This window comes from Mustela erminea, chromosome 16 (genome assembly GCF_009829155.1).
Source record: "Mustela erminea isolate mMusErm1 chromosome 16, mMusErm1.Pri, whole genome shotgun sequence".
Lineage (NCBI taxonomy): Eukaryota > Metazoa > Chordata > Mammalia > Carnivora > Mustelidae > Mustela > Mustela erminea.
In genome coordinates, this window is record NC_045629.1 from 6,211,686 (window position 1) to 6,238,869 (window position 27,184).

At 35.1% G+C, this 27,184-nt stretch overlaps 1 protein-coding gene across 5 annotated transcripts in view; it reads right to left on the reverse strand.

Annotated features, from left to right (window-relative positions):
• RB1CC1 (RB1 inducible coiled-coil 1) overlaps nucleotides 1–27,184 on the reverse strand; it is a 100,826-nt gene that overhangs the window by 42,705 nt on the left and 30,937 nt on the right. For all 5 annotated transcript variants that reach the window (XM_032315528.1, XM_032315527.1, XM_032315524.1 and 2 more), the window contains 8 exons: nucleotides 22,006–22,176; nucleotides 13,136–13,320; nucleotides 12,783–12,969; nucleotides 12,616–12,697; nucleotides 12,299–12,360; nucleotides 10,651–10,754; nucleotides 10,018–10,144; nucleotides 8,032–9,929 (listed from right to left, as the gene is read on the reverse strand). In XM_032315528.1, the coding sequence (XP_032171419.1) occupies nucleotides 8,032–9,929; nucleotides 10,018–10,144; nucleotides 10,651–10,754; nucleotides 12,299–12,360; nucleotides 12,616–12,697; nucleotides 12,783–12,969; nucleotides 13,136–13,320; nucleotides 22,006–22,176 (2,816 nt within the window). The remainder of the gene's footprint in view (nucleotides 1–8,031; nucleotides 9,930–10,017; nucleotides 10,145–10,650; nucleotides 10,755–12,298; nucleotides 12,361–12,615; nucleotides 12,698–12,782; nucleotides 12,970–13,135; nucleotides 13,321–22,005; nucleotides 22,177–27,184) is intronic.

The following is a 27,184-nucleotide window of genomic DNA, read 5'->3' on the forward strand; positions in this document are numbered from 1 at the left end:
CAATAAATCAGGTAAAGGGCTAGTATCCCAAATCTAGAAAGAACTTCTCAAACTCAACACCTAAAGAACAAATAATCCAATCAAGAAATGGGTAGAGGACATGAACAGACATTTCTGCAAAGAAGACATCCAGACGGCCAACAGACACAAGAAAACGTGCTCCGCATCACTTGGCATCAGGGAAATACAAATCAAAACCACAATGAGATACCACCTCACACCAGTCAGAATGGCTAAAATTAACAAGTCAGGAAATGACAGATGCTGGTGAGGATGTAGAAAAAGGGGAACCCTTCTACACTGTTGGTGGGAATGCAAGCTGGTGCAACCACTCTGGAAAACAGCATGGGGGTTCCTCAAAAAGTTGAGAAGAGAGTTACCCTATGACACAGCAATTGCACTACTGGGTATGTACCCTAAAGATATAAATGTAGTGATCTGAAGGGGCACATGCACCTGAATGTTTATAGCAGCAATGTCTACAATAGCCAAACTATGGAAAGAACCTAGGTGTCCATCAACAGATGAATTGATAAGGAAGAGGTGGTATATATATACAATGGAACACTATGCAGCCATCAAAAGAAATCAAATCTTGCTATTTGCGACAACGTGGATGGAACTAGAGGGCATTATGCTTAGTGAAATAAGGCAAGTGGAGAAAGACAACTATCATATGATCTCACTGATATGAAGAAGTGGAGATGCAATGTATGGGGTTTAGGGAGTAGGAAAAGAATAAATGAAACAAGATGGGATTGGGAGGCAGACAAACCATAAGAGACTCTTAAACTCACAAAACAAACTAAGAGGTGCCGTGGGGAGAGGGGTAGGAAGAGGGTGGTGGGGTTATGGACACTGGGGAAGGTATGTGCTATGGTGAGTGCTGTGAAATGTGTAAACCTGGCGATTCACAGACCTGTACCCCTGGGACTAATAAGACATTATATGTTAATAAAAAAATTAAAAACTTAATTAAAAAAGAAATAATCGTTTATTGCACTTTGACTTAGTATCAAGGAAATGTCCACAAGTATCTGAAAGTTATTCAAATATTCCTCTTTTCCAATTACATGTAAGTAAGAGGGAAATACAAAATGATAGAAGTTGGCGAGAGGGAGACAAAGCCTAACAGATTCTTTATCTCAAGAAACAAACTGAGGGTGGCTGGAGTGTAGAGGGGTGGGGAGGATGGGGTGGCTGGGTGATGGACATCAGGGAGGGTATGTGCTGTGGTGAGTGCAGTGTACCGTGTAAGACTGATGAATTACAGACCTGTACCCCTGAAACAAATAATACATTATATGTTGACTTAAAAAAAAGCTTCTCTGTAGTACTCTGCAGGACAGGGATAGCAGAGGGAGAGAAAAATCACTGAAATTCAATGAATTTATAATGAGAATACAGTATTCTGGAGTGGTAGAGGCCCATTAGTGGCACTTAACCAGAGATATGATGCAGTACTATTACAAGCAGCAGAGCCAGAGCAGCAATCAGGTCTGACCCAGAAAAATCTTTGGCACTGGCTATCCACAGGGCCACAAAAGAGGGATGACAAAGGATTATTAAAACTTTTTAAAAATTTTTTTAAGAAACTCTTCATCACCCCTCACCTAACCCCAACATCTGAGTCAGTCATCAACTACAATGCCAAAGTTTTATAATGCTGTCTCCATAGTCTTTAGCATAGGGACCTGTGTCCACATCTCAGGCTTAGTGTGTATTCTTGTAAAGTAGTTAACCAACGTTTGGGGGACAAATGAATACTGGCTCTGAGGGGGTTCTGATACCACTGTAGTCCATCAGGAGATTACTGATAGCCAAGTGATAAATGGGGTTTGGGTTCAGTGGGTCCTTTATCATGGACAAGTGATAAAATACATCTTTACATCCAGAATCCAGTGGGATATACATAAAAGTTATTGTTGGAGACTCCTTGTTGGTTCACTTACTCATGGAACTAAGGAACGATTATGATAAAAAAGCCAAGTAAAATCTCTAAAACAGTCTCTCATTTCACAGGATGTAAGGGCAATTTTTATAATGTTCTTATTCAACTTAACTATGTGTCCTATAGAAAACATACAACAATAAGCAATGGATCCTCATAAATTCAATCAGGTAGTGACTCCAAGGAAACTTATTTCACATATGACCCCTCTGCTGGAGTAAATCAACAAGGCCATTACTGCCTGACATGGAGCTAGTGACTTAGTGATTTCTTCCCTCTTCATAATACATACTAGAGGCTGACAAACTTTTTCTAAAGGGAAAAAGTAAACATTTTAGTGATATCATCTGTCATACCTACTCAACTCTTCCAAAAGCAACCACAGGTAATAAATAGGTAAAGGAATGGGCATCTGTGTATATTCCAATAGAGCTGTATTTACAAAAACAAGTGATAAGCTGGATTCCCACAGGGCAGTTTGCAACCTCTAGTATAGACCACAAGCAGCAGTTAGATTTTACCTACAACAACAGCAACACACTTCCAATGTCTTATCTCTGGATTATACCAGTTCTCTAGTTCTCTGTTAAAATCCAGTATTCAATGCACACAAAACAGATAATCATGTCAAAAAATGGGCAGAAGACATGAACAGATACTTCTCTAATGAGGACATACAAACGGCTAACAGACACATGAAAAAATGTTCATCATCACTGGCCATCAGGGAGATTCAAATCAAAACCACCTTATACCAGTTAGAATGGCCAAAATTAACAAGACCGTAAATGAAATGTGTTGGAGAGGATGTGGAGAAAAGGGAACCCTTGTACACTGTTGGTGGGAATGCAAGTTAGTGTAGCCACTTTGGAAAACAGTGTGGAGATTCCTTAAGAAAGTAAAAATAGAGCTTCCCTATGACCCTGCAATTGCATTACTGAGTATTTACCCCAAAGATACAGAGGTAGTGAAAAGGACCATCTGTACCCCAATGTTTATAGCAGCAATGGCCAGTCTCCAAACTGTGGAAATAACCAAGATGCCCTTAAATGGACGAATGGATAAAGAAGATGTGGTCCATATATACTATGGAATATATACGCCTCCATCAGAAAGGATGAATATCCAACTTTTGTATCAACAAAAGATTATGCTGAGTGAAATAAATCAAGCAGAGAGAGTCAATTATGGTTTCGCTTATTTGTGGAGCATAAGGAATAACACAGAGGACATGGGGAGCTGGAGAGAAGAAGGGAGTTGGGGGAAATTAGAGGGGTAGACAAACCATGAGAGACTGTGGACTCTGAAAAATAATCTGAGGGTTTTGGAGGGGGGAGGAGGTTGGGTGAGCCTGGTTGGGGGTGTTATGGAGGGCACGTATTGCATGGAGCACTGGGTGTGGTGCATAAACAATGAATTTCGGAACACTGAAAAGAAATTAAGGTGGCTCAGTAGGTTAGGCCGCTGCCTTCGGCTCGGGTCATGATCTCAGGGTCCTGGGATCGAGGCCCGCATCGGGCTCTCTGCTCAGCAGGGAGCCTGCTTCTCTCTCTCTCTCTCTCTGCCTGCCTCTCCGTCTACTTGTGATTTCTCTCTGTCAAATAAATAAAACAAAATCTTTAAAAAAAAAAATAAAAAAAAAAAAATACAAATTAAGAAAAATCTAGTTGGTAGGGATACTGGTCTTCATGCTATTCCTCAAAATATCAATACTAATCTGAGAGGAGGCGGGGAAAAGGTATCATATTAATCCAATACACTTATGGCATTTATGCTCCTTAGGCCGAGTAAATAGGAAGTAGCAAGTACCTCAGCTACCAGGTGACGACAAAGGAGTGCCAGAGGATGAGCAATAATGACCATGAAAATTCAGGAGCTTGTCAGTACAGTGAAATTTCTTAGTATTCAGTGGTCCAATCATATGAGATGTCCCCTCTAAGGTGAAGGGACTAACTACATTGTAGGTGATCATCTCTGAATTTTGGAGGCAAAATGTACAGTACCACTGGGTGTGCTGCTCAGACTCATTAATGAAATAATTCCCTATTCTGTGTAAGGTCCAGGGCAACATGCAAGTTGCTTTGCCCTTTGACCCACATCTCCCAGAAGATGTTTGAAGTGTCTGTAGCGGAAATTAATAACGTATAGAACTTTTGACAAGTCATATAGGAGAATCACAGTTGAAACCCTTAGAATTTTGAAGTGCATAACTAATTTTTCTTTTTTTTTTTTTTAAGATTTTATTTATTCGACAGAGAGATCACAAGTAGGCAGAGAGGCAGGCAGAGAGAGAGGGGGAAGCAGGCTACCTGCCGAGCAGAGAACCTGATGTGGGGCTCTATCCCAGAACCCTGAGATCATGACCTGAGCCAAAGGCAGAGGCTTAACCCACTGAGCCACCAGGCGCCCCCATAACTATTTTTCTGTTGTAAAGTAGCTTGCCTCTGGGTCCGCAGAGACTGAAAGACTGACCATGGTCTCCCAAGGTACTGTGTCCTGAGCTATCCATCATAAGGTAATGCTGTGTAGGTCATGAAACCATAAAGTTGGGTATACACGGCAATATACTATCACAAGTTAGATATGGCATACATGAGATCAAACAAATTATGGCACAAGTATGGCATAAACAGATGAAGAGGTTTCAGGTTCCCAAGGGGCCTTCTCCTGCTACACTGCCTCCTTTCTCTCCACCACAATTCTGACATTGACTGAGTGAAAAAAAAAAACCTGGCAGGCTTGGTTTTATCATGATTCTGTAAAATATACTGACACTATTCAAAAGTATAGTTGAGGTATTAGAGCCCCACTGAGAAATGGTTCTAAAGAATAGTAGTGAAGGGGAATCTTCTCACTGGCAATATGTTAAGCAGTGTACCTAAAGTTACTAAAGAGGACAAATGGTCCGAGGCAAAGATTTGCAGTGATTCATGGAGACTGGCCAGCCTTTGGGTGGATAGTGAGAGACTTTAAAGAAACTAGACTGAAATCTGGTGGGAAGATTTCTGGAAAAGAAATAAGGACCAGCCTCTTGAAATGTATAGGATATGTAAGTTCTCTGAATATATTATGTCTGACTGTGAGGAACCTCTTAATCAGATGGGCAACCTGAACATTCTAGATTATCAATCAGTCCTATTCAAAAGGCTGAGGAACAACTGAGGCAGGAAGTGAGGTTACATATAGGCTCAGCAATATGAACTTCTATGTATTTAGTAACTAGCAGTTGAGCCCCCTGATATTGTAGTGCTCCTCTGGGAAACCAGCCAGCTACCTGGTGGCATGTTGATTACAGTGGACTGCTTCTATCAAAGAGAACAGTAATCTATCTTCACAATTAACAGTCTATTATTCTCCATATAGAATTACTTTCCATGCCCACAGTATTTCTGCAAAAATTACCATTCCTGAACATACAAAAAAGGCTTATTCACTGCTATGATATTCTACTAGAATTGCTTCTAAACATGGAATTACATTGTACAGTGAAACGTATGTAGCTATAGCTACATACCCATGGAAATCACTTATCTTACCACAAATGCCAATCACTAAACAGCCAGTTTGATAAAACTGTGGATCAAAACATTAAAAATTCATTACAGTACCAGATGGGTTCCCTACCCACTGTAGAGCCCAATGCAGGGCTTGAACTCATGATCCTGAGATCAAGACCTGAGCTGAGATCAAGAGTTAGACCTTAACCGAATGAGCCACTCAGGTACCCTGTCATTTTGAATGGCTAGAGCAGAGAATGCAGAACATACCCTGAATCAGATTATTACTATGTGAAACTAATTCTCCCACAGTTAGAATATATAGGTTGGAGAACCAATGATAAAAACTGAAATAACACATATGTTAAACTAACTAGAATTTAAATAAAGATTTAATACAAGAAAAAAAAATTGTAATAACTATTATTCCAATAAGCCAACAGCAAAAATTTTGCTTCTCATCCCTACAACTTTGGATTGTGCCAGTTTGGTTTCTCCAAGAAGAATTCCTTTACCAGGAGATACCACCAGGGTCCCACTCACCTGGAAGCTTAAGCTACCACAGGGATACATACGGCTCATCACAGCACTGAATCAACACAAAAAGAAGGAAGCTGCAGTTATATATTGATATTTAACTTAATTATCAATGAGAAACAGTTGTCCCTAAACAGTAAGGCAGAGGAATATGCCTGGAAGTCAGAAGCTTTTCTAGGGTATCTCCTGGCACTTCCATGTCCACTGATAAACAGTCAAATGAGAAACTACAGTGACTGTATTACAGGAGGAATCATTATTGGCAGTCTCTTCTGGTCAAGTAAAGTCAGCTGAGGTAATGTCTAAGGTAATAAAATAGAAGGAAGCTGTAAATACCTACTAGGGTTATGAGACTAGTTATAGAAATAAAGACTACCACGATTAGGTCTATACATAAGGATGAATTTCTTTTTTTATCCTTATACCTTCTCTTGGTATCTCAATATGTAGTAAGTATTGTGACAATTGTAATTAAACCTGTATTTCAGTATTTAACCTACAGAATATCAAACAGAGACTGTGTCTGTACAGAAAGAAAAATGAACAGAGTTCTAGGATGGCTGCAATGACATAAGTTATTTGGAAGAATAACTCCTTTGGAAGAGGTGAGACTGAGGAGATATGAAAGACACAAGCTGAATCATGTCCAAAAGAATGACATTTTAAGTGTCTTTACTTGGAAGTTCAGTATGGGTAAATGAAAAAAGAAGGACCCTTGGGTTGGAAATGGGGTATATACAGTACTGGACTGTCATCATCCATCCATCCATCACTCTCATCCCTCTTTTAGAGTCTCATCTGTACTGTACTGCAGAAATGTGCATTTCCCAGAATCCCCTTGTAACTGCAAGTTTGCCAGTAAAAAGAATATGTACAAGATTGGAGAGCACGAAAGCTTGGTGCACCCTGATGAAATTTCAGAGGAGCTTCCTGTCAAGTAACTGAGAACTACCCTTTTGTGTTGCAGACTGAGCCACATTACTGGGGCTCTGAAGAGATTCTTGGTTGCTACAGCAATTTTCCAGTGAGCCATGAATAACTCTCAGCTTTGATGGGTACTTTAGCATCTATTTTCCTGATATTTCACCCAGAGCTTTCCTGATTTTCAGCAGTCATTCCCTTAATCTTAGCTCCCCCAGCTCTCTAAACATTTGTATTAAACCCTCCAATCTGCCCAGAATACATGAAGAGTTCTTGCTTTCAAAACAGAGTGGGAGGTTTAACTGAATGCCAGTATATGAAAAGTACACAGCAGAGTATATCACAAGATATTATAAAAGTGATGAGGCAAGAAATAGGTTAAAGTATATAAGGTATTCAAACCTACAAATATATTCACTGAGAAGAATTAATGACAGAACTAATTGATAATGGTCTAGAAGTTAGTCATTAGGCCATAAAGCCCATCAATGAAGTTTAAAGAGCAGAAATACTGATCAAAAGGTAGTAATATCAGTCACAATATTAAAAATGCAAAAAAACCCAAAAAACAAAAAACAAAAAACCATCACTGTATAAAACCTGGAATTTAAAGACATTATCTTTTGAACCACAGAAGAAATGACCGAAATTGTAATATCAAGGGACTAACAGTGAAGAAACACTTAGTCAATTTGGAATTTACTCTTTAATAAGTGAGCACTACTCAGATGAAACTATTATCTTTCACACATATGCTATTTAAAAGGAATGGTAAAGAGTAATTTTCAACAGAAGAAATTAGGTTAAAACATCAAACCAAAAAAGGAAAATTAATGAATTAAAAAGAAAGAAGCCCAAAACATATGAAATTTTCAAAAAATAATTTCTCTGAAAATCCAAGATTCTCAGCCATTTTTAAAAGCCACTAATGAGCTTATGCAGTCTATTATTTTTTAAATGTTTACAAGAAACAATGAATATAAAGTAAAAGATTGTAGTTTATAAAAATATCTCAATTACTATATTGACCTATGATAAGGAAGTAAATCAAGGTACTGTGATTATACAAATAATTAAAATTTGAATCACCAATATTTTAATTTTAAATTTTAAAGCAATTCTTACCTCTTTGCTATTTGATTCTCAAGATGTTTAACTTTTTCTAGTAACTCTTTCTCAACAGCATCTCTCTCCAATTTAAACTCTTTTAGGGCAGTGTGAATAGCTTCTTCTTTTTCACAATTAAGCTTCTGAATTAACTGTTCTCTGTCTTGTTCCTGGCTCATGACAAGATTCTCTTTGTCTTTCTCAAGTTTCTGAATAATGGCTTCATACTTTTCCTGTTGGGTGAGTTTTTCATCTTTTTGTTTTTCAAGAGCACTCAATTCTGCGTCCAATTTACTCTGCAGTTCAGCTATTTCTCCTTTCAGGTTTTTTTCTATTTCAAATGCTTGGTGATTCAATGACGTTACATTGTTTAATTCAGCTTTAAGCATATCAGATTCTTCTTCATGTCTACTAATTAACTCTGAAATGCACTGATCTTTTTCAATTGTCATTAAAGTTCTTAGTTCTGCCAAGCCCACCTGATAGTTTTCATTATTATCCTGAATCCTTTGGTTTAGTTTACTTATCTCTGTTCTCAAATTTTCTGTCTCTTGTTCAAGGAGAGATTTTAAGGTCTCCTTCTGCTGGGCTCTGCATTCTTCCAGCAAAATTTTTATTTCATCAGTTTCTGCTTCCTTCAATGCAAGTTCAACCTCTAACTTACATCTCATGTCAGACAAATCTGAAACCTTCAGTTTTAATTCCTGTAGCTGTTGTTCTTTCTCCTGGATAACTGTGGCATGAGACTCTTGTATCTGATCGATTCGTTGCTGATTTTCCTTTTTTAGTTTCTCCAAAGACACTTTATGGTCTGCCATAACTTTCTCAAATTCCTGAGTGTGCCTGACACGCAGAGCGTCCTCTAACTCCTTTAGATGACTTTGCTCTAAACACTGAAGTTCTGTCCGCAACAACTGCATCTTCTCATTATTTTCAACATGGAGCTTCTTTAATTCTTCTAACACTATCTCTCGTGACTGTTTCAGTTCATTAATTTCACAATTTTGAGTGTGCATTATATTTTCCATCTCTAACAACTTCTGATCCTTTTCATTTTGCAAGCAGATAACAGCTTCTTTTTCATGTTTAACCAAAGCAAATTCATTATCTTTATTTTGTAAAACCTCCTCAAGGCATACCAAGTCTCCTTTAAGCTTTTTAATTTTGTTTTCATTTTCTTCACTTTCTTTCATAAGTGCATCAAGTTTGCCTTCGTATTCACTTTTTAAAGACTGCAGCTCTCTTTGATGTTTTTCATTTAGTGTTATTTCCAAAGAATATTTTACTTTTTCAATAATGTTTCTTATTTCTAGTGCTGTACATTTTAAAGAATTTGAGAAGTCACACTGTTCTTTCTGTACAAATGTTCTGAAGTGGCAAAGGTCTTCCTTGATGGTTTGTATACTGAAGTGTGAGTCTTGGGCAACAACTCGACACTTTTCCAACTGGATATTTAGAGAAGCATGATCTCCTATATCCTCTTTACCACATACATTTGTATCCTGCATCCTTCTACTGTCTATCGCATTGATAACAGATGAATAAAGTGATTCCACCATCATTTCTGGGCTCTGTGGATCACTTATAGGATTAGGAGATGACAAATTTTCTTCTATTACAAACTCATTTACGGCAGACATAAAATCTGATTCAGGGCTTTCTGCTAATGAATCCAAATCTAATGAAACTTGGTGAATAGTCTGTTCTATGTTTGGATGGGGGATAGTTTCAAAATCAAATGTATGTGCATCAATGCTATCTGGAGATAATTCTTCTAAGGGACATACTGCAGGACATAAGGGATCCTGAACAGTGAGTGGAGGAGGAGTTCTTGGTGAGGTAGTAGTTGCAATTCCTGTTGCACTTTCTATCCTTGGTGACGAAGCCGACTGTGGGGACGTCTGACTCATGGATGCCTGGAAAAGAGAGGGGATAGGCTTAAAGAGCTGTAGCAACAAATATTTTACGCTAATGAAACAAATCATTTGAAAGAACTTAATTTGCCTTTTGTTCACTCAATAGATCTGTAATGGTCTGTGACATTTCATCCAAACTTTGTGCTGCTTTTACCAAATTATGCAGAGCAAGTACATGCTGGTGTAGAGGTTCAAAGTCACAAAGTAAGGGGACCCTGGAACAGAAAGCAATATAATTAGATTTGTGATTCCACAATGAAAAGATGGATGCCTACAACCAATATTTCCATCTATGTAAAAAAAACAAAAACAAAAACAAAACCCCCAAAAAACAGTACCATCATCCCCTTTTAATCAACACCAGCAAAATAGCTTAAGAGACCTAAGACATAATCACTGAAGTGATGAATCAGACATCTCCCACGCTATACACAAAGTGAGAATAATTACTAGAAAAAAATTAATTACATGTAAGGCACTAATTTCCTTTATCTTCATTTTCTGATCATTTGCATGTTCCCTAGAAACTTCTTAAAGCAGCATATCAGTCTATCATAAAATATTTCTATATTATGGCATCTCCTGAGACTATCAGTGCTACTTTCCACAACTCCAAAATAATTAAAGTATTTTAAAATGATAACTAAAGTTAAAAATAATCTTTCTCAGCCTTTTGGCTAAGATCAAGTGTACTAAAGTTAAAAATGCTAATGATATTTACCTGAGGAGTGGCTGAACTTCTGAAGGACAAAATGATTGAAGAAACTGTAAATCTTTTAATGAAATATCTGGAAGTTCACAGTCAAACTTTCGAGGCTTCTGTGTCTGTATAAAAAAACGAAACAAAACAAAACCCAAAAAATATACAGTACAATTTTATAAATTTTTACTATGATTAATTTCAATATTAACAAAGAAGCAAAAATGCTACAAATCTACTGACATTTAAGAAATAGGATAAAATAAAAATGAACTATTCAATGACCAACACGGTATACTATTTTTCTGAGTTTTAAATGACTGGGGATCATAGCTGTTGGTGATCCAAGTACTGTGGCTGTTCCTCCCTTTCTCGTCAGCTTTTAAAAAATGGGGTAGTGGGGCACCTGGGTGGCTCAGTGGGTTAAGCTCTGCCTTCTGCTCAGGTCATGATCTCAGAGTCCTGGGATAGAGTCCTGCTTCCCCCTCTCTCTGCCTGCTTCTCTGCCTACTTGTGATCTCTCTCTCTCTCTGTCAAATAAATAAATAAAATCTTAAAAAAAAATTAAAAAAAAATAGGGTAGTATCCTGTCAACATCAAAGAAACCCATTTGTTTCACCAGCATATAGGTTGTTCCTAAATTTTTCTTTAACTTATAACAAGACCATGAAGATCTCTCTGGCCTTAGCTCTATGACTATTCCTATCATTTATTAGGATGCCTTGGTGTTTTAATATGGTAAAAAGTTTTTTCCTATGTAATATGTCCTTCCTTGCCTTTTACTTGATCTTTCCTTATTTTCCAAAATAAAAAACTCTTAGTAAATTTCAGTTTCTTAAAAAAAAACTACCTGGTAAGTCCTACCATTTCTTTATAATATTGCCAAGAAAGACAACTTTTAATGTGACTCTAATCATTTCAATCACTACCTCAGCAGATTTAGAGATGTCAAGATGCTCTTCATTAAATGGGGGTCCTAGATATTTGAGTGTGGGACACCCTATTACATCACTCATTTTTAGATATTAAAAGATTCATACATTTAAGGCCTAAAAATCCTGCAGTACAGAAACACATTTAATAGCTAAGCACTGCATCTGAAGAGAAAACAAACAAAAAGCCTACAGCATTTCCCAAACTTCTCTGACCCATGGAATCAATGTTTCTCATGAAATAAAATGAATGGTCCCCAGTAATCCTGGTTTAAAAACACATTTATTTTTCAGGATTTCAGTGAAGGCCACCTGAAGAGTCACCTTATTCTGATTAGTAAACACAAGAATAAAATGAGGGTGGTGGTGGTGGTGAAGAGAATGAGAAGAGGAGAGGATAAAAGGAAAAGAAAGTGCAGGGATGGGGAGAGAATGAGGGAAGGGAAAGATAAAGAGAATGAGAGGAGGGCAAATGAGAAAGACAAAATAATAAGACAATCTACTCCTACCAAACAATATCTTAACAGTGTAATATGTCTTATCCTCCTGTGTTATGAAAACTCTTCATCAAAAACTATGAATATACTTTAATAAAGTTTCATGACAAATGGCTTTTAAAACCAAAAACATTTTTATGTTGATAAAAGAAGACTCTATGTTTCTGAAAATATCTCTACTTCTGAAATAAGGTTTGAATACGTACAAAATTTAGTCATAGTTAGAAAATTAATACATACACAAAAGGACGGGGGCCAGGAGTCCAATCCCCTAAACAGACGATTTCTTAAAAAGGACTTCCCTGTGTAAAAAAGTTAACAATATGATAATTTTACAACTTTGTATTTCAGAGGAAAAAAAATTTCTGGTTTTTGAAAAACAAATTAACAATTCTTCATATTTAAGTTTTAACAATGGATTCAACTTTACAGACCTTAAAAAGAATATTTCTCCAAATTTCAATGGTAACTTAAATCACATAGATCCTATATAACAACACATTCATATTGACAAAATAGCATTTTTCATTAAAAATAAATTAGTAAAGAACACTTACTAAATAATTTCCCAAAGGATTCCCTTTTTGACTTTTCAGCTTCATATAATCGCTTTCCATCTTTGACTAAAGCACCAGCCCACTAAGAGAAGGAAAGCTTACGTTAATAATCATACACCAACTCATTAAGGCTCATACACAATGAAAAGAGAATTCAACTTGCATACCTCCCTGTAGTGTTTTATGAACATTTTTCTCCTTACAACCTCAACAACAGCTATGCAGTACATCTGAGGAACTGTACTAAGAGCTTCAACAATTTTGACTCTTTCTAACAGTTCTATTACAAGGCGGAGCAAAGCTTGCAATTTCTCTCCATCTTGATCAGCATGAAGCATTACAAAGCAACACCACCTACAGAATGAAATTGAGACACAAAGCTCTATAAAAATAATCTAATCCCAAGTTAATCAACCAATCAAGTATTTCAATATAACAATAAAAAGTACTCCATTACTTGGCAGAAATTTAAAAAAGTCACTTTGAAACATCCAAAATTAGATGTAAGAGAATCACTTACTTCAGTCTGACATGTAGGTTATTTGCTAGTTCCTGTTTGGCAGTGGTACATTTCTGTTTAATATCCAACAGTTTTCTATGATTTTGCAACATAATCATCAACTGATTTGCGTGACTCAGGCACAAATCAGGTAAAACAGATGCATCCTTCAAGTTTTCAGCTCTCATCTGATTAGCTAAAAATCCCTTTGAAAGAAAATATTTTAAAGGACATTAATCTGGTTTCAGGAAAGATAACATTCATTTAAGAGGGAAATCTTTGTTAAATATGAACTGTTCTACTTTTAAAGATTTTATTAATTACTATCCTGAATGTAGATATGCTCATAAAAAAGATTATTTTTAAGAACTCTGCTCATCTAGTTTCGATTTCTAGCTAGGAAAAAAAAAAAAAAACCCACTGGGAAGATAGAGTAATTTATCCAAGGACAGACACTCTTAACAGTTAAATTAGAACCAGAATTTATGCGTCTAGACTCCTACTATACCATGGGTCAGTCAGATCATGTATTAAATAAAATATGATCACTGATTTTAGCCATGAAATAACTGACCTAATCTAACCAATGATATTCAATAGTACTTTGTACCCTTCCCCAAATGAGTAACAATCAATTTACTGTACTTTTTATTAAGAAGTCATTCCTCTCTCCAGTATTTCTGGACTAAATTTTTTCCACTATATATATATATATATATATATATATATATATATATATATATGTTTACTCATATTAGAATGACTTAAATGTATAGTTTTATAATACATTTTATTATTTGATAAGAAAAATATTATATTTTTTCTTAGCTATCCTTACTCATTTATTTTCACAGGTGAACTGTGCATCATTCTGCTAAGCAGGGTTTGTGTTTAGGCTCTAAATTAATTTAAAATAAGATAGTTGTATATACAAAACATAACAAAAAAAGAAACCCAACAGCAAAACCTTAAAAAAGGTCCAAGACATCTTGTTAAGGTTACTACTAAATGCTTTTGTTGTACTTATAGGTTCTTTTCCTACTGCTTACTAAACAGTTTTTGTGTTACAGGAGTTTTATAATTTGCATGTCCATCTGACAGCCATACTTGCTACTGTAAATAATTATCTGTCTAGGAACTTAACAATATGGCTGGCAATAGCATGTCTTCTAACTTTTTGGTAGTTCTCTCTGTTTCTGTCTTCCTAAATTTCAAGAAAATATTTAAATTTAAATGACATGTACTAAACTCAAAACCATTTAATATCTGAAAATAAAACAATTTCAATAGGAATTTTTTATCTTATTTCCTTTTCAATATGCCATATGCTCTACTGTGGCTATATTTTTTTCTGAACTTAAAAATAACTTACTGCTTTTATCAATTGCATTAAAATCTTAATAGGTTTCCACTACTTTTTACTGATCCAAGAAAAACATAATCAATCCCCCAAATTAAATTCTAAAGCAATAAATAGGAATTTCCGGACACCAAAAGCACATACATGCCAAAGTTGCCAAAAGAAAAAACGTTTAGGGGCACCTGGGTGGCTCAGTGGGTTAAAGCCTCTGCCTTTGACTGAGGTCATGATCCCAAGGTCCTGGGATCAAGCCCTGCATCAGGCTCTCTGCTCAGTGGGGAGCCTGCTTCCTCCCTCTCTCTCTCTGCCTGCTCTCTCACTACTTGTGATCTCTGTCTGTCAAAAAAATAAAATAAAATCTTAAAAAAAAAAAAAGAAAAAAGAAACGAAAAAAAAAAGCATTTAAATCTGCTTTCAATAAAGTAATTTCTGTTATTTATCAAACCATCCTTAGAATAATATTTAGACTAAGTAGTAAAATACCTAAGTACAAGCTTCTTAAAATAAATCATCAGAATGAAAAGTACAGCATAAGGAACATAATAATACTGTAATAATGTTTAATGGTGACAGATGATAATTACACTTATCATGTTGAGCAATGAGTAAAGAATTGTCCAGTCACTTTCTTGTAGACCTAAAAACTAATGTAACACTGTATGTCAACTATACTTCAATAAAAGAAGTTTAAAAAAGTATAAAAAACCGTGATGTCATTTCGTATTAGTATTTTTTATGTGTAAGTAAGGATAGATATATACATGATATGTAAGTTTAAAAGAAAATTACATAGCTGAGTGATGATGGAAGGCAGAACTTAAACTATACCACATCCTAATTCTGAATTTTTAGTAGGTTATCTAATAAGAATAATCATGACAACATTCAAAAGAAATCTAACTAGCTCTTAGTTACTACAGTACTTACAACTCCCCTCAAGATGTATTCTGTGAACTTTTGGTTTAGGGAGCAGATTTCCTATTATTTTCTTATTTTGTTGATAATCTTTAAAGACAAAAAGATTACTAGAGAAATAAAACACACAATAAATTTTCAGGGCTCCAGTGTTAACATAGCTTCACAGATCTGGTTAAGATTCTCTGTCAATTAAGGTAGAAGTGTCTATAAACCTCAAAAGTGTTGTGGTCTTAAAAAAATTACTCTCTTAAAGCTGCCTGAACTGGTCTTTATCATATAAGATATTTAGGCAATAAATCTCCTTCCATTGTCTCATCCCTTCTTTCTCTTTCTCCTTTTTTTTTTTTTTTTTTTTGGAGAACGAGAGTGTAAGACAGCAAGTGGGGAGGGGGGCAGAGGGATAGAAGAGAGAAAATCTTCAGTAGGGTCCATGCTCAGTATAGAGCCTGATGTAGCGGCTTGATCTCACAACTTTGAGATCATCGCCTGAGCTGAAATCAAGAGTTGTACACTCAACTGAGGTACCCAAGTGTCCCCTTTCCCTTTCCTTTAAGAGTGGTTAGAAGATTTAACTGCTATGTTGCTAGAATGAATTACACAAAATTGTGTTTATACAGAATCTAAAATCAACTCCTCAAAATGATTAATCTGAATTTATCGACTTTCACTGACCACATGCTGAAGGAAATACTGATAAAAAAAAAAAAAAGAAAATATCTGCAATGGAAAAAAATACATTAGCTATAATAAAACTAACAGATGAGACATCTGCAAATAATGAAAAGGTCCCAGACCAGATTTTTATAGAGAAGTCTAACATTCCATAAACTCAAGACTACCCTACCCCAAATTCTTGCTCTTTCTCTCTCTGTCTCTATTTTTTTAGTGGGGAGGAGTGAGAGAATCTTACGCAGGCTCCACACCCAGCTCAAAGCCCAACTTGGGACTCAATCACATGACCCTGAGATTATGATCTTAGCCAAAATCGAGTCAGACCATAATAGAATGAGCCAACCAGGCACCCCTCATTCTGTAAATACTGACTGTGTACTTACTACAGGTAAAGAACCTGCAAGGCACTGTGATTAGGGCAGCGAGGAAGAGAGATCAGAAACCTGGTTTCTTAGAGCTTATTATTTTTTTCTTTGTTTTTCTTAATTTCTACACCCAGTGTGGGACTCAAACTCATGACCATAAGATCAAGAGTCATGGGCTCTTCCAACTGAGCCAGACAGGTGCCCTGGAGCTTGTATTCTTAAAGAAAAAATTTCATTTAAAAAAAAAAAAAACCCCACATAATCACTTAAATGTAATTATGACATAGCCTAAGAACAACCTGCTAAGAAAAAATATATCTGATCTGATCAAGACTGCAAAATCAGAGAAAATTTGTCTGTGAAAGTGATGTCTCAGTTAAAACCCTTGCCTCTATACATCCCTAGGCAGTCAAACACATAAACATATAGGAGTGAAAAGTTGCTCCAACAGCCATGTATACCTAACTTCAATAAGTTATCCCTCATCCCTCATAAGCACATTTAGAATTATCTTATTATAGCCAATTTCTCTCAAAGCTATTTACTCAGGCAAGCCCAGCTGACATCTATGGATTGCTGGGCCTTGATTTCCATCTATTTTACATATTAATATTTTACATATTCAGTTTTATTCTGAATATATAATGTACTTATATTGAAGTATATGTAGGAACACTAAAAATATTCACTGAGGAATAATTAAATGAAATTTAATTGCCTCTCAATGTCAAAAAGGATTATACACTATACTACTTGAGGTATCAATATCCAAGAAAAACATAAACATTTTTATTTGAGAGAAAGAGAGCAAGAGAGAAGGAGCTGGGGGAGGGGCAGAGGAAGAGGGAGAAGTAGACTACCTCCTGAATGGGAAGCGTGATGTGTGGCTCAATCCCAGGACTCTGAGATCATAACCTCAGCCAAAGGCAGATGCTTAACCAACTGAAACACCTAGGCCTAAACCCCAGAAAAATCGGTTTTTTTAAAAGTTAAGAGTATTATGTCTTAAAAGTTAAATTCTATAAAAGTTAACTTAAAACATTAGCAAAAGCTGGGAATAAATTAGGGGGAAAGAAGATAGTTAGACAAGGTACTTCTATGATCACAGGATGCCAAAGAGTAGTTTTCAAATTTTCCCAGGAACAGTATAGGACATATCTACTAAATTTTTTTCAGTTTGGGTTCAAGAAACCCTGGGAGGGTTCAGCCCTGAAAAACAAAAATACAGGAGCAAACAAAAAAGGATCAAGAAATGCTTTCTCTATTTTTTAAAGAAAATAAAGAAATACTATTAGGTCCTTTATTAAGCAAATACACTTCCAGGAAAATGACCTATTCTTGTATTACACAACTCCATTTGCTGAATCCAATGCAGATGAGGATAACATCAGCATTAGATTTTTTTTTTTTAATATAACCAAATGCAACACCCTTCCTTTTCGCTGCCTGATTGTAATAGAGCTACTATACACATATTCCCCCCACACCCTCACACCAACCCCCAGAGATTTGAGAGTAAAGAAAGGAGAAAACAGATTATCTAGATAAGAAAACAGGAAGTCCTGGTTTATTCAATCAGAGAAAGAAGAATAAAGAAATCTGGAGATTTTAAAGGAATGAAGAGTTTATTAAATTAAAGATGAAAAATGACTAATAATACATCTGACTGCATCAAAATTTAAAATTTCTGTTTAACAATCTTCACAACACTATCAACAAAGAGATGGTATCTGTATTATTTACAACAGACAAAGAATTATCCTGATTACATATAAAATAAATTTTTACAGAAACATTAGGATAAAAAAAATTGGCAAATGAAAATTCAGAGGAAATAGATGGCAAATACTGATATAAGGAAAACTGCTCCTCTCTTAATTACTGGGAGTGTTGACTGATTTTTCCTTTATGGAGGGTATAACATTACTAATTAATATTTAAAATGCACAAACATACCAGAATCTAGCAATTCAATTACTGAAGATTGTCCCAACATGCACATAATGACAGAGATGTACTGGGATATTAAAACAATGTTTGTAACAAGAAAAACTAGAAGCAACCTAAATGACCAACCCCCAGAGATTTGAGAGTAAAGAAAGGAGAAAACAGATTATCTAGATAAGAAAACAGGAAGTCGTGGTTTATTCAATCAGAGAAAGAGGAATAAAGAAATCTGGAGATTTTAAAGGAATGAAGTTATGTTTGATTCATTCTATTGAGGGCTAAAAAAGAATGAACTTGGAGAAACAACAAAACAATCAGAAATTCAAAGCTGTCTCAAGTGATGGTAAACTATAATTTAATGATAATGTAGACTAAGCTTCCTATGGCATTAGTTACTAAAGACCTAAGAAAGCAGTGAAGGAGAAGAACCAGGATCTAGAAGGAGGAAACCTAGGAAAAGCCAGTTAAGCAACTAGGAATTCTTTGCCCTAGAGACATGTGCTGATTCCTGAAGAGGAGCCCAAAGCTAAGAATTAAAAAAAGCAATCCTTCTGACATTCTCAAGGAGCTATGAAATAAAAAACTGGAGATCAGGGCCAGCCAAAGGAAGTGAAGATGGAAAACACTTTGTATTAGTACCCCAAAAAGCTATATCCTATGGAGTAAGAGTCTACAAAAGTAGACTGGTCACCACCACAAGGACTGTAAGATCAACTTCCCATAAACTAAATCCTTGATGTTACATTAAGGTAATGTAAGACTGTGATAGCCCCTATCACATGCAAACAAATTCTCTCCAGAAGTGTTATCTTAAGCTTCATATTTCCTGTTTTTATTTATTTATTTATTTATTTATTTATTAAGATCTGTCAGAGATAGAGAGGGAGAGAGCATAAACAGGGGGAGGAGCAGGCAGAGGGAGAAGCAGGTTCCCTGTTGAGCAAGAAGCCAGATCCCCACCTGAGCTGAAGGCAGATGCTTAACCAACTAAACCATCCAGGCATCCTCTGGGTTTTTCTTATCAAAAATAATTAGGCAGGTGAAAAGGCAAAACCTCATGAATTTAAACTATTTCAACTATAAGAAATAATCCTATATCCACAGACACACAGGCACAAGTAATGGAGTTAACAGATAAAGAGACTTTTAAATTACTATATGGTTAATGTAATCAAAGAGATGATGGATGAGTCTGAGTATTTTGATAGATAATTTGAAACTATATAAACAAAAGAACCAAACTGAAATTGTAGGGCTAAGAAAATAAACAAAAATTACATATCAATAAATGGGTTTAATAACAGCTATTCACAGCTAGAAAAAATTAATCTGGGTTGAAAGAAATACCTGGAATAAAACACAGATGGATATGACGGTGGGAAATGCAGGCTATAAGGGTAAATTGAAGAGAATGAGATGAAAGGTCTAATACATGTGTAAATGGAATCAATGAATGAGAAGAGAAAGAGCAAGGCAAAGGCAAAATGTGAAGAGAAACTGGCAATTTTCCCAAAACATATGCCATTATACCACAGCTTCCAGTAGTACTACAAGTGCAACGCAAGGAGAAATACAAAGAAAACCACATTTTGTCATATTTTAGTAAAACTGTTAAAAACCTAGAAGTAAATCATGGAAAACCTAGATTCTATATCCAGAGAAAACACCCTTCAGAAATAAAGGTGATTTAAAGAAATTTTCAAATGACAAAGACTAAATTTTCCACTAAAGGATACTTTAGGATATTCTAAATGCCTATCGAACTTACAAGGATGCATGTATTACTTAAAAGAAAAAAAGCTAATATGGAAGATAAAATAATTTTTAATGATAAGTTTTAAAATGATATATATATGTATATATATATCATTTTAAGAGAGAGCAAATGACCAGCGGTTATGGGGCAAAGTAGGAGAGATTTTTATCAGGCTCCATGTCCAGCATGGAGCCCGACACGGGGCTCAATCTCATACCCCTGAGATCATGGACCTGAGGTGAATTCAAGAGTTAGATGCTTAACTGACTGAGCCACCATCCCCCAAATTTTTAAATTTTATTTTTAAATGATAAAAATAATCCAAAGGGCAAAAGCAGAAAGAGATATAATTGGAAGAAAAATTAGAAATAAGACTTAAAAACAAATAGTAATTATATTAAATAAATGGACTGAATACTCTTTTTTTCAAGATTTTATTTATTTGACAGAGAGAGATCATAAGTCGGCAGAGATGAAGGCAGGGGGTGGGGGGAAGCAGGCTCCCCGCCAAGCAGACAGCCCAATGCAGAGCTCAATCCCAAGACCCTGAGATCATGACCTGAGGTGAAGGCAGAGGCTTAACCCATATTAAGCCATCCAGGTACCCCTGGACTGAATATTCTAATCAAAAAATTTCTCAACTTCCTTTGAGGCCATCATAAAGACAATGCCCAACTTGACAAATATATACTGAATGAATACACAATATAATTCAGTTTGCCAAAATGTTACACTTAATTCAGAAATACATGAAAAAGACAATATATTATGACCATGTTGAGTTTATTTCAAGAATCCAAGAATGGTTCAAGATTAGAAGCAGACTATAACTTTCTTAATCTGAAAAAGGGTTTCTATTAATACAAAGAGAAAAAACTATTAGAAACATTCTAGTTGTGAAATACCACTTTCTATGGATCAAAAATTAAACAATGACACCTGCTATCACCTTCTACTCTGCATTGGTACTAGGGGATTCCAAGTCAGTGCAAAAGCACAAGATAAAGGGGTTCAGTTCACAGTAAGGTGGCCAGATCCAAAATCAGGAGAAAAAAAGAGTAGGAATGACGGATGAATTCACTTAGGAAACCATAAAAATACAATAAATATTTTGAAATTTATTTTAGAAGAATTAAAGCAAGGATATACATGTTTTATCTACCTACCGCACACTGTATAATGCCATGCAGGTAAAATAAAACATTTACACCCATTTGTATGTTTTAATGTTAAGAATACAATTGGAGGAAAAATACTGAAGATACAGAAGAACATTAAACTAGAAAAGTGTATATTAGAATCAAGATTATGCAAGTCAGCCCTTTTGGTGTTTTGCAAGAGTGGATGGAGGGCAAAATCATTAGCATGGCAGAAAATGCCTACAGTTTCCACTCTTTGCAATTCCATCACTTTGTTTTGGTTATAAAATCTCTGACAGAGTTCTTAGAACACTACATTAAATTAGACCTAAAAACCTAAGTATTAGTAATCTGTAAGATTTCACATTTTCCTCCTATCTTTTACAAATCTCATGTGTTCTTTTTTAGTTTTCTGAGGGGGGAGCAGGAAGTACTCAAATGTTTAGTACAATGACTGCTTTATAATGTTCTTTCCACATGTTTTTTCCCCAGCTGCTGACAGCATTTTCATGGTTTATCTTTCTGTTACTACTTAAAGTGGCCCCAGCTCACGTTATCAAACCTGAACATTAAGAATGTGTCTTCTTCCTTATTTCATGCAAACAATACTATTCATTAACAATAATCAAGGATGTGGTAAAAAATAATGGTGTATAACAAACTGATATTACACATAAACTACTAGGATAGAGAAAGTATGAACTGGTTTTCCTGAGAGAAGACTGAAAGGGTACCTGAGCGAGTTCCTTCTGTTCATTCACCAGTCGGCTGCAGCTAGCAATCATCTGGTCCAGGGCATAGAGCCGGTCTTCAAGTCCTTTAATGGCTTTCATATTCTGATTATCAAGTTTGGCAATAGTTTGACGGCACTCTGCTATAAATGGCCGAATAATCCTTGGATCAAGCTAAATGACAACAGAACATATGAATGAAGTTTTCAGCAAACAATTTACAATATATTTCTCACCATTTTGATACACAGTTTCAGAAGAAAAAAAATTAAAAATACAGAAAAGTAAAAGCATGGGGAATCCTACTTATACTTTCACAAAATTGAGAGCAGGATAATTATGTCAATAAAAAATTACTGATTATATTAGAATACATTAATTAGGGATATAGTGCCAGGAGGTACCTGGAGGTATCTTTATTATCAGTCTCTATCTTCTAAAGGAATTTGCTTTATCAACCCAACTTTTTTCCTCTTCAATCTCTCCTGTTCCCTGGCTTTAAATCTACGAATTTTCTGGAATTCATGGAACCTAACAAATTTCTCTCAACACTGTTCCCCTTCCCTTGAAAGAATACACTGGTAGTGTTTTTAGATAGTCTCCATTAAAAAACATTCTGTCAAAGATGACCAATGACCTCCTTTCACTTGAGGCTCTTAAACACTGAAGATAATCTTTCACAAACTCTGGAAGTCTGGGGCATTACTTCACTAGTTTCTCTACAGTACCATTCTCTGGCTCCTTTTCCTATCAAATCCATAAATACAGATAATCCAGAAGGACTCTGTGCTTATTAGCCCATCTTTACTATTTTATATGATTTCAGCATTAAGCATAATTTCTATGGAGCTCCCAAGCCTTCTGTAATCACTAATCCTTCTCATAGATTTTCAGCTTGTGTTTCTGACCACCTACTTATATCTCTATGTGAATACCAACCAGTTATCTTCTATTATTATTATCTCATTATAGTTGTCTTCTGTTGAAATCCCTAAAGGGCTTCCTTCTGCCCACAATGACATCCAAAAAACACAGCATATAGTAAAGGCTTCAGTAATTGGATACCATTAAATCTTTCTAAGGCCTATCCTCTTCTCAAACTGAATTACCCATTACATCCAGAGAAGCTCTATGTTTCTCTAGCTCTGATCTTTCTTCATGCTGATGATCCTGCCTAGCTGTTTGCAAGCCCATCCCTGTTTCTACATAAGGGTCCTAGTCGAATACTGCCTCCTTCATGCTTTCTCTGATCACTGAAATTGAAAGACCATAAAATATTCAGTGTAGTGTTCGGCACTGAGAGAACATACAAAGGCAATTAAAACCGAACTATTTTATTGTTATTATCAATAATCCAGTGTAATTATTAAGAGGCTGCATTTGCAAAGCTACAAAAAAGTTAACAAAGCCACTGCTTATATATAGGCAGCATTTGCCCAATATTAATGAAAACCTTACACACGTTAACATTTTCTCACTTTTCTTAATTTCACTGTAACTAAGTCCAATCTGCACACATTTCTGATCCAAAGTATTATACAAACCAAAGTTTAGCTATAAATCATTAAGGTGATAAAGGGCTAAAAAAGAGGATTAAAATAGATTTGAATTTTTAGCTTGTGCAAAATTACAACTATGCATGGACTTTTCACAGCAGTAATTTAAAGAAAAAAACCCCAAACCAGGGCTCCTGATTATGATAGTTCTGTATTTCATAATTCATTAAAAGTATAATACAACTATACTGGCAATATGGAAGAGTATTTTGTAAATCACTTAAGTAGCAGGTACATAACCTGACTTCCTAAAATCTTATTCTACTTAATATTTTATTTCATTTGTCCCACAGAGTCTCTGGAGAAATTCTTTTTTAAAGATTTTATTTCTTTGTCAGAGAGACAGTTCACATGCACAAGCAAGGGGAGTGGCAGGCAGAGGGAAAAGCAAGTTCCCTGCTGAGCAAGGAGCCTGATGTGGGACTTGATCCCATGACCTTGGGATCATGACCTGAGCTGAAGGTAGATGCTCAACTGACCAAGTCGAGTCACTCAGGTGTGCCTCTGGAGACATCTTTAAAAATATGTATTTTAAACCACAGAATTCTATTAATTATTTAGGAAATTTTCAGTAACTGAACACAGTGCTACATTCATATTTTACTCTTGGGCTTTTCCACTGATATCTGGAAAGATTAATATTATTGTTGTCTTAAAAGATAAGAAACTAGAAATTGTCTTACCCTCTCCATTCTTCCCATCCCACCTCTAAATCCACACCCACTGCACAGACCAAACACTATTTCAGTTACACGCAAAAATCCTGAATGAAATAACTACAAGATTCAATACATTATGCTGATACTAATCTGAACAGCTTAGAAATGAGCTGAATATGCACATTTCCAATTATTAATCATCAAATATACAAATGTTTGCCTTTTATAGTATAACCTGAACTAAAATATCCAAGATTCATTCTAATACAAACACACCATAACCTAAAAAAATATTTGAGTACACAAAAATCCAGCAACAATTCTAAATTTTACCTGGTATACGAGGGGGAAAACTAAATAGGTCATGAAAATGCCATCTATTAATCCATCCAAGTATTATAAAACAAAGGATTCAACTGACGTATGGATGAGATGAGTAATAAATGGATGGCAGTGCCAGGATTTGAGCCCTTAGGATGCCCAATCTTAGGGAAGTTCCATAATGCCTATGTTTTGACTAGTTTCTTGAAAAAGATATTTGATTTAGGCAGTTGAAAATACATGTTACAAATACTACTGAAACTGGGATTAGTATGTGAAAATGATGGCTTTAAACAGGATTTGCTTTTGTAAGAACATCAAACCTTAGCACCTTTTAAAATTCATTGGCAAAGAGCACTTTCTACTATCAGATAATCAAGAAGGTTAGTTGTTATGGGTTAACTATGTAATAAATGTGAGATAAAAAGGAAGGCATCTCTAGTGAGAGAGAAGTCCCATACTCCCTTTAATCTATCTTTAGAAATGCCATTAGTGGTATTAAGAATAATACATAAATCTACCAAGAGGAGGAAAATATTAATCTAATAAAAAAAATTTGACAAGTGATATTTATTATTCAGTATATCCCACTAATAGATCATTCCACACTGTAAAATACAGGCAGAAATATATAAACAAATATTGAAACAAGTTCTTCAAAATGTGTTTTCACTGCTTTTAAACAAAATTTTTTAATCTAATGGGCATGCACAACTAAAAAGAATGCTGTATTACAGACAGTATTTTACATTATGCTACACTTATTTTATAACAAGTAACTATAACCAAAGAAAAATTTATATTTTGCCTTCAGAATATAATAGCCATGTAATCTATCACAAAGACTTCAGATACTCTTGGTATGTACTATGAGAGTAAATATTAACTTAGGTCAAAAATGTGACACCCTAGCAATAATACTATGGCTAACTTCTGTAGATTATTTCTATAAATATAAATTCTTATAAATTTTCATTAAGTCAGAAAAGGATCACTATTTCTTTTCTCTTATCATGTAAAGCAAATAAAAATTATATGACTGTGCTGGAATTCATTTAAACATGCAAATGCAAAGCCAATTTCAAGTCCGTTTAAAAGGGGATTTTCCTCATAGTCTATAACCCTATTCTGACTCACACAGAATTTTTATATATATATATATATATATATATATGTGTATATATATATTATATATGTATATATATATGTATATATATATATATTAAATACACATATATACACCTCAATCACCCTAATTACCATCATGTATTAGAATTTTTAGGCTACTAAAATGTCAACATTTTAAACAGGAACACAAGTTTTCATCCCTTTTAGGCAGTAATCTTTGCATAATATATTACATACTTTCATGCCTTGGCAAATGTCTTAACTGAAGCTTTCTTTGATGACAATAAGTGGCCAAAAAGAAATTCCTGCTTTAAAGGATGTCATCAAGGAAGTGGAAATTTAAAGAAGAAGAAACCTAGAATTTATTTAAGTTTTCCATTTGGAAAGATATGTGCTATTTTCTAGGCATTCCAGACAATGCACTACCTTTCTCAATATTCAAAGAACAAGTCTTTTTTTGTAATTGAGTACCCTTTTAAAAAAGGCTAACTATCATGCCAATTATCTTTAGACACCTGTAGCCTTCAAAATACTATTTTGTTATTTCTGTATAACTGACTGAGCCACCCAGGCACCCATGGATCATATTTTAAGAGATATTTATTTCCCAGGTCTAAAAGTTTTTAGAAGTATATTTGGAAAAAAATTTAATCCAAAATATGAGCTCACTGTAATTACAAAATACAACCAAGAATACAATGTTGAAATTTTGAATTTGAAAGTATCTCAGGCAGATACAGTATTTAAAACTTCTTTTAAAAGTCAGCAATTGATTAGATTAGAAAGATGCACACGGGATTTTCAGGGAGACAAAGGTGTTCAGAATCTCCTTTTGGGTGGTAGTTATTCTGTGACCTAACCACTAAAGAACCTGAATATTTCACTGAATATAAATCTTTCTCGCCAAAAATAATTTTTTAACTGTAAAAAACAAAATTTTATCTTTAATATTTTCCAAAAGACCTTCAAAGTTCTATAGCATTTATAAATGTGAGCATGTGATCCATTACTAACTTAAAAATGTGGCAGGCTAGAAGTGGCCAAATATTACCATTTACCTATTTACTTATATTCAGTGAGTGCTCCATGCCTATAGCACAAGAATGAAAACATTAAGACTGCTCAAGTTTTACCTAGAAGATAAAAGAACCTAACTGTAGGAACAAATTAAAGGATAGGAGATAGTAAAACATCTAAGTAATATTACAAGGTCAGAGAGAAATATATTTCAAAGTGCTACCACCAAAATCTGTACCACTTGAGTGGACTCTTCAAATGTTCTGTATTGCAGTAGAAATTTTATGTATATGACCTCTAACAGTTTTCACAAATTTACTAACAATTCATAAATTAGGTTACAAGTGAAAAGGTTTGATTCGTCCAAGGTTGCAACCTTGGTTATAAAGTCTCACATCAAGGCTCAATATTTCTACTGTTAATAATGTGTTGCCATTCTCCCATTATATAAAACATTCAGTACAAATAATATAATTTTGCGTAGCTGAAATGACCCAAGAA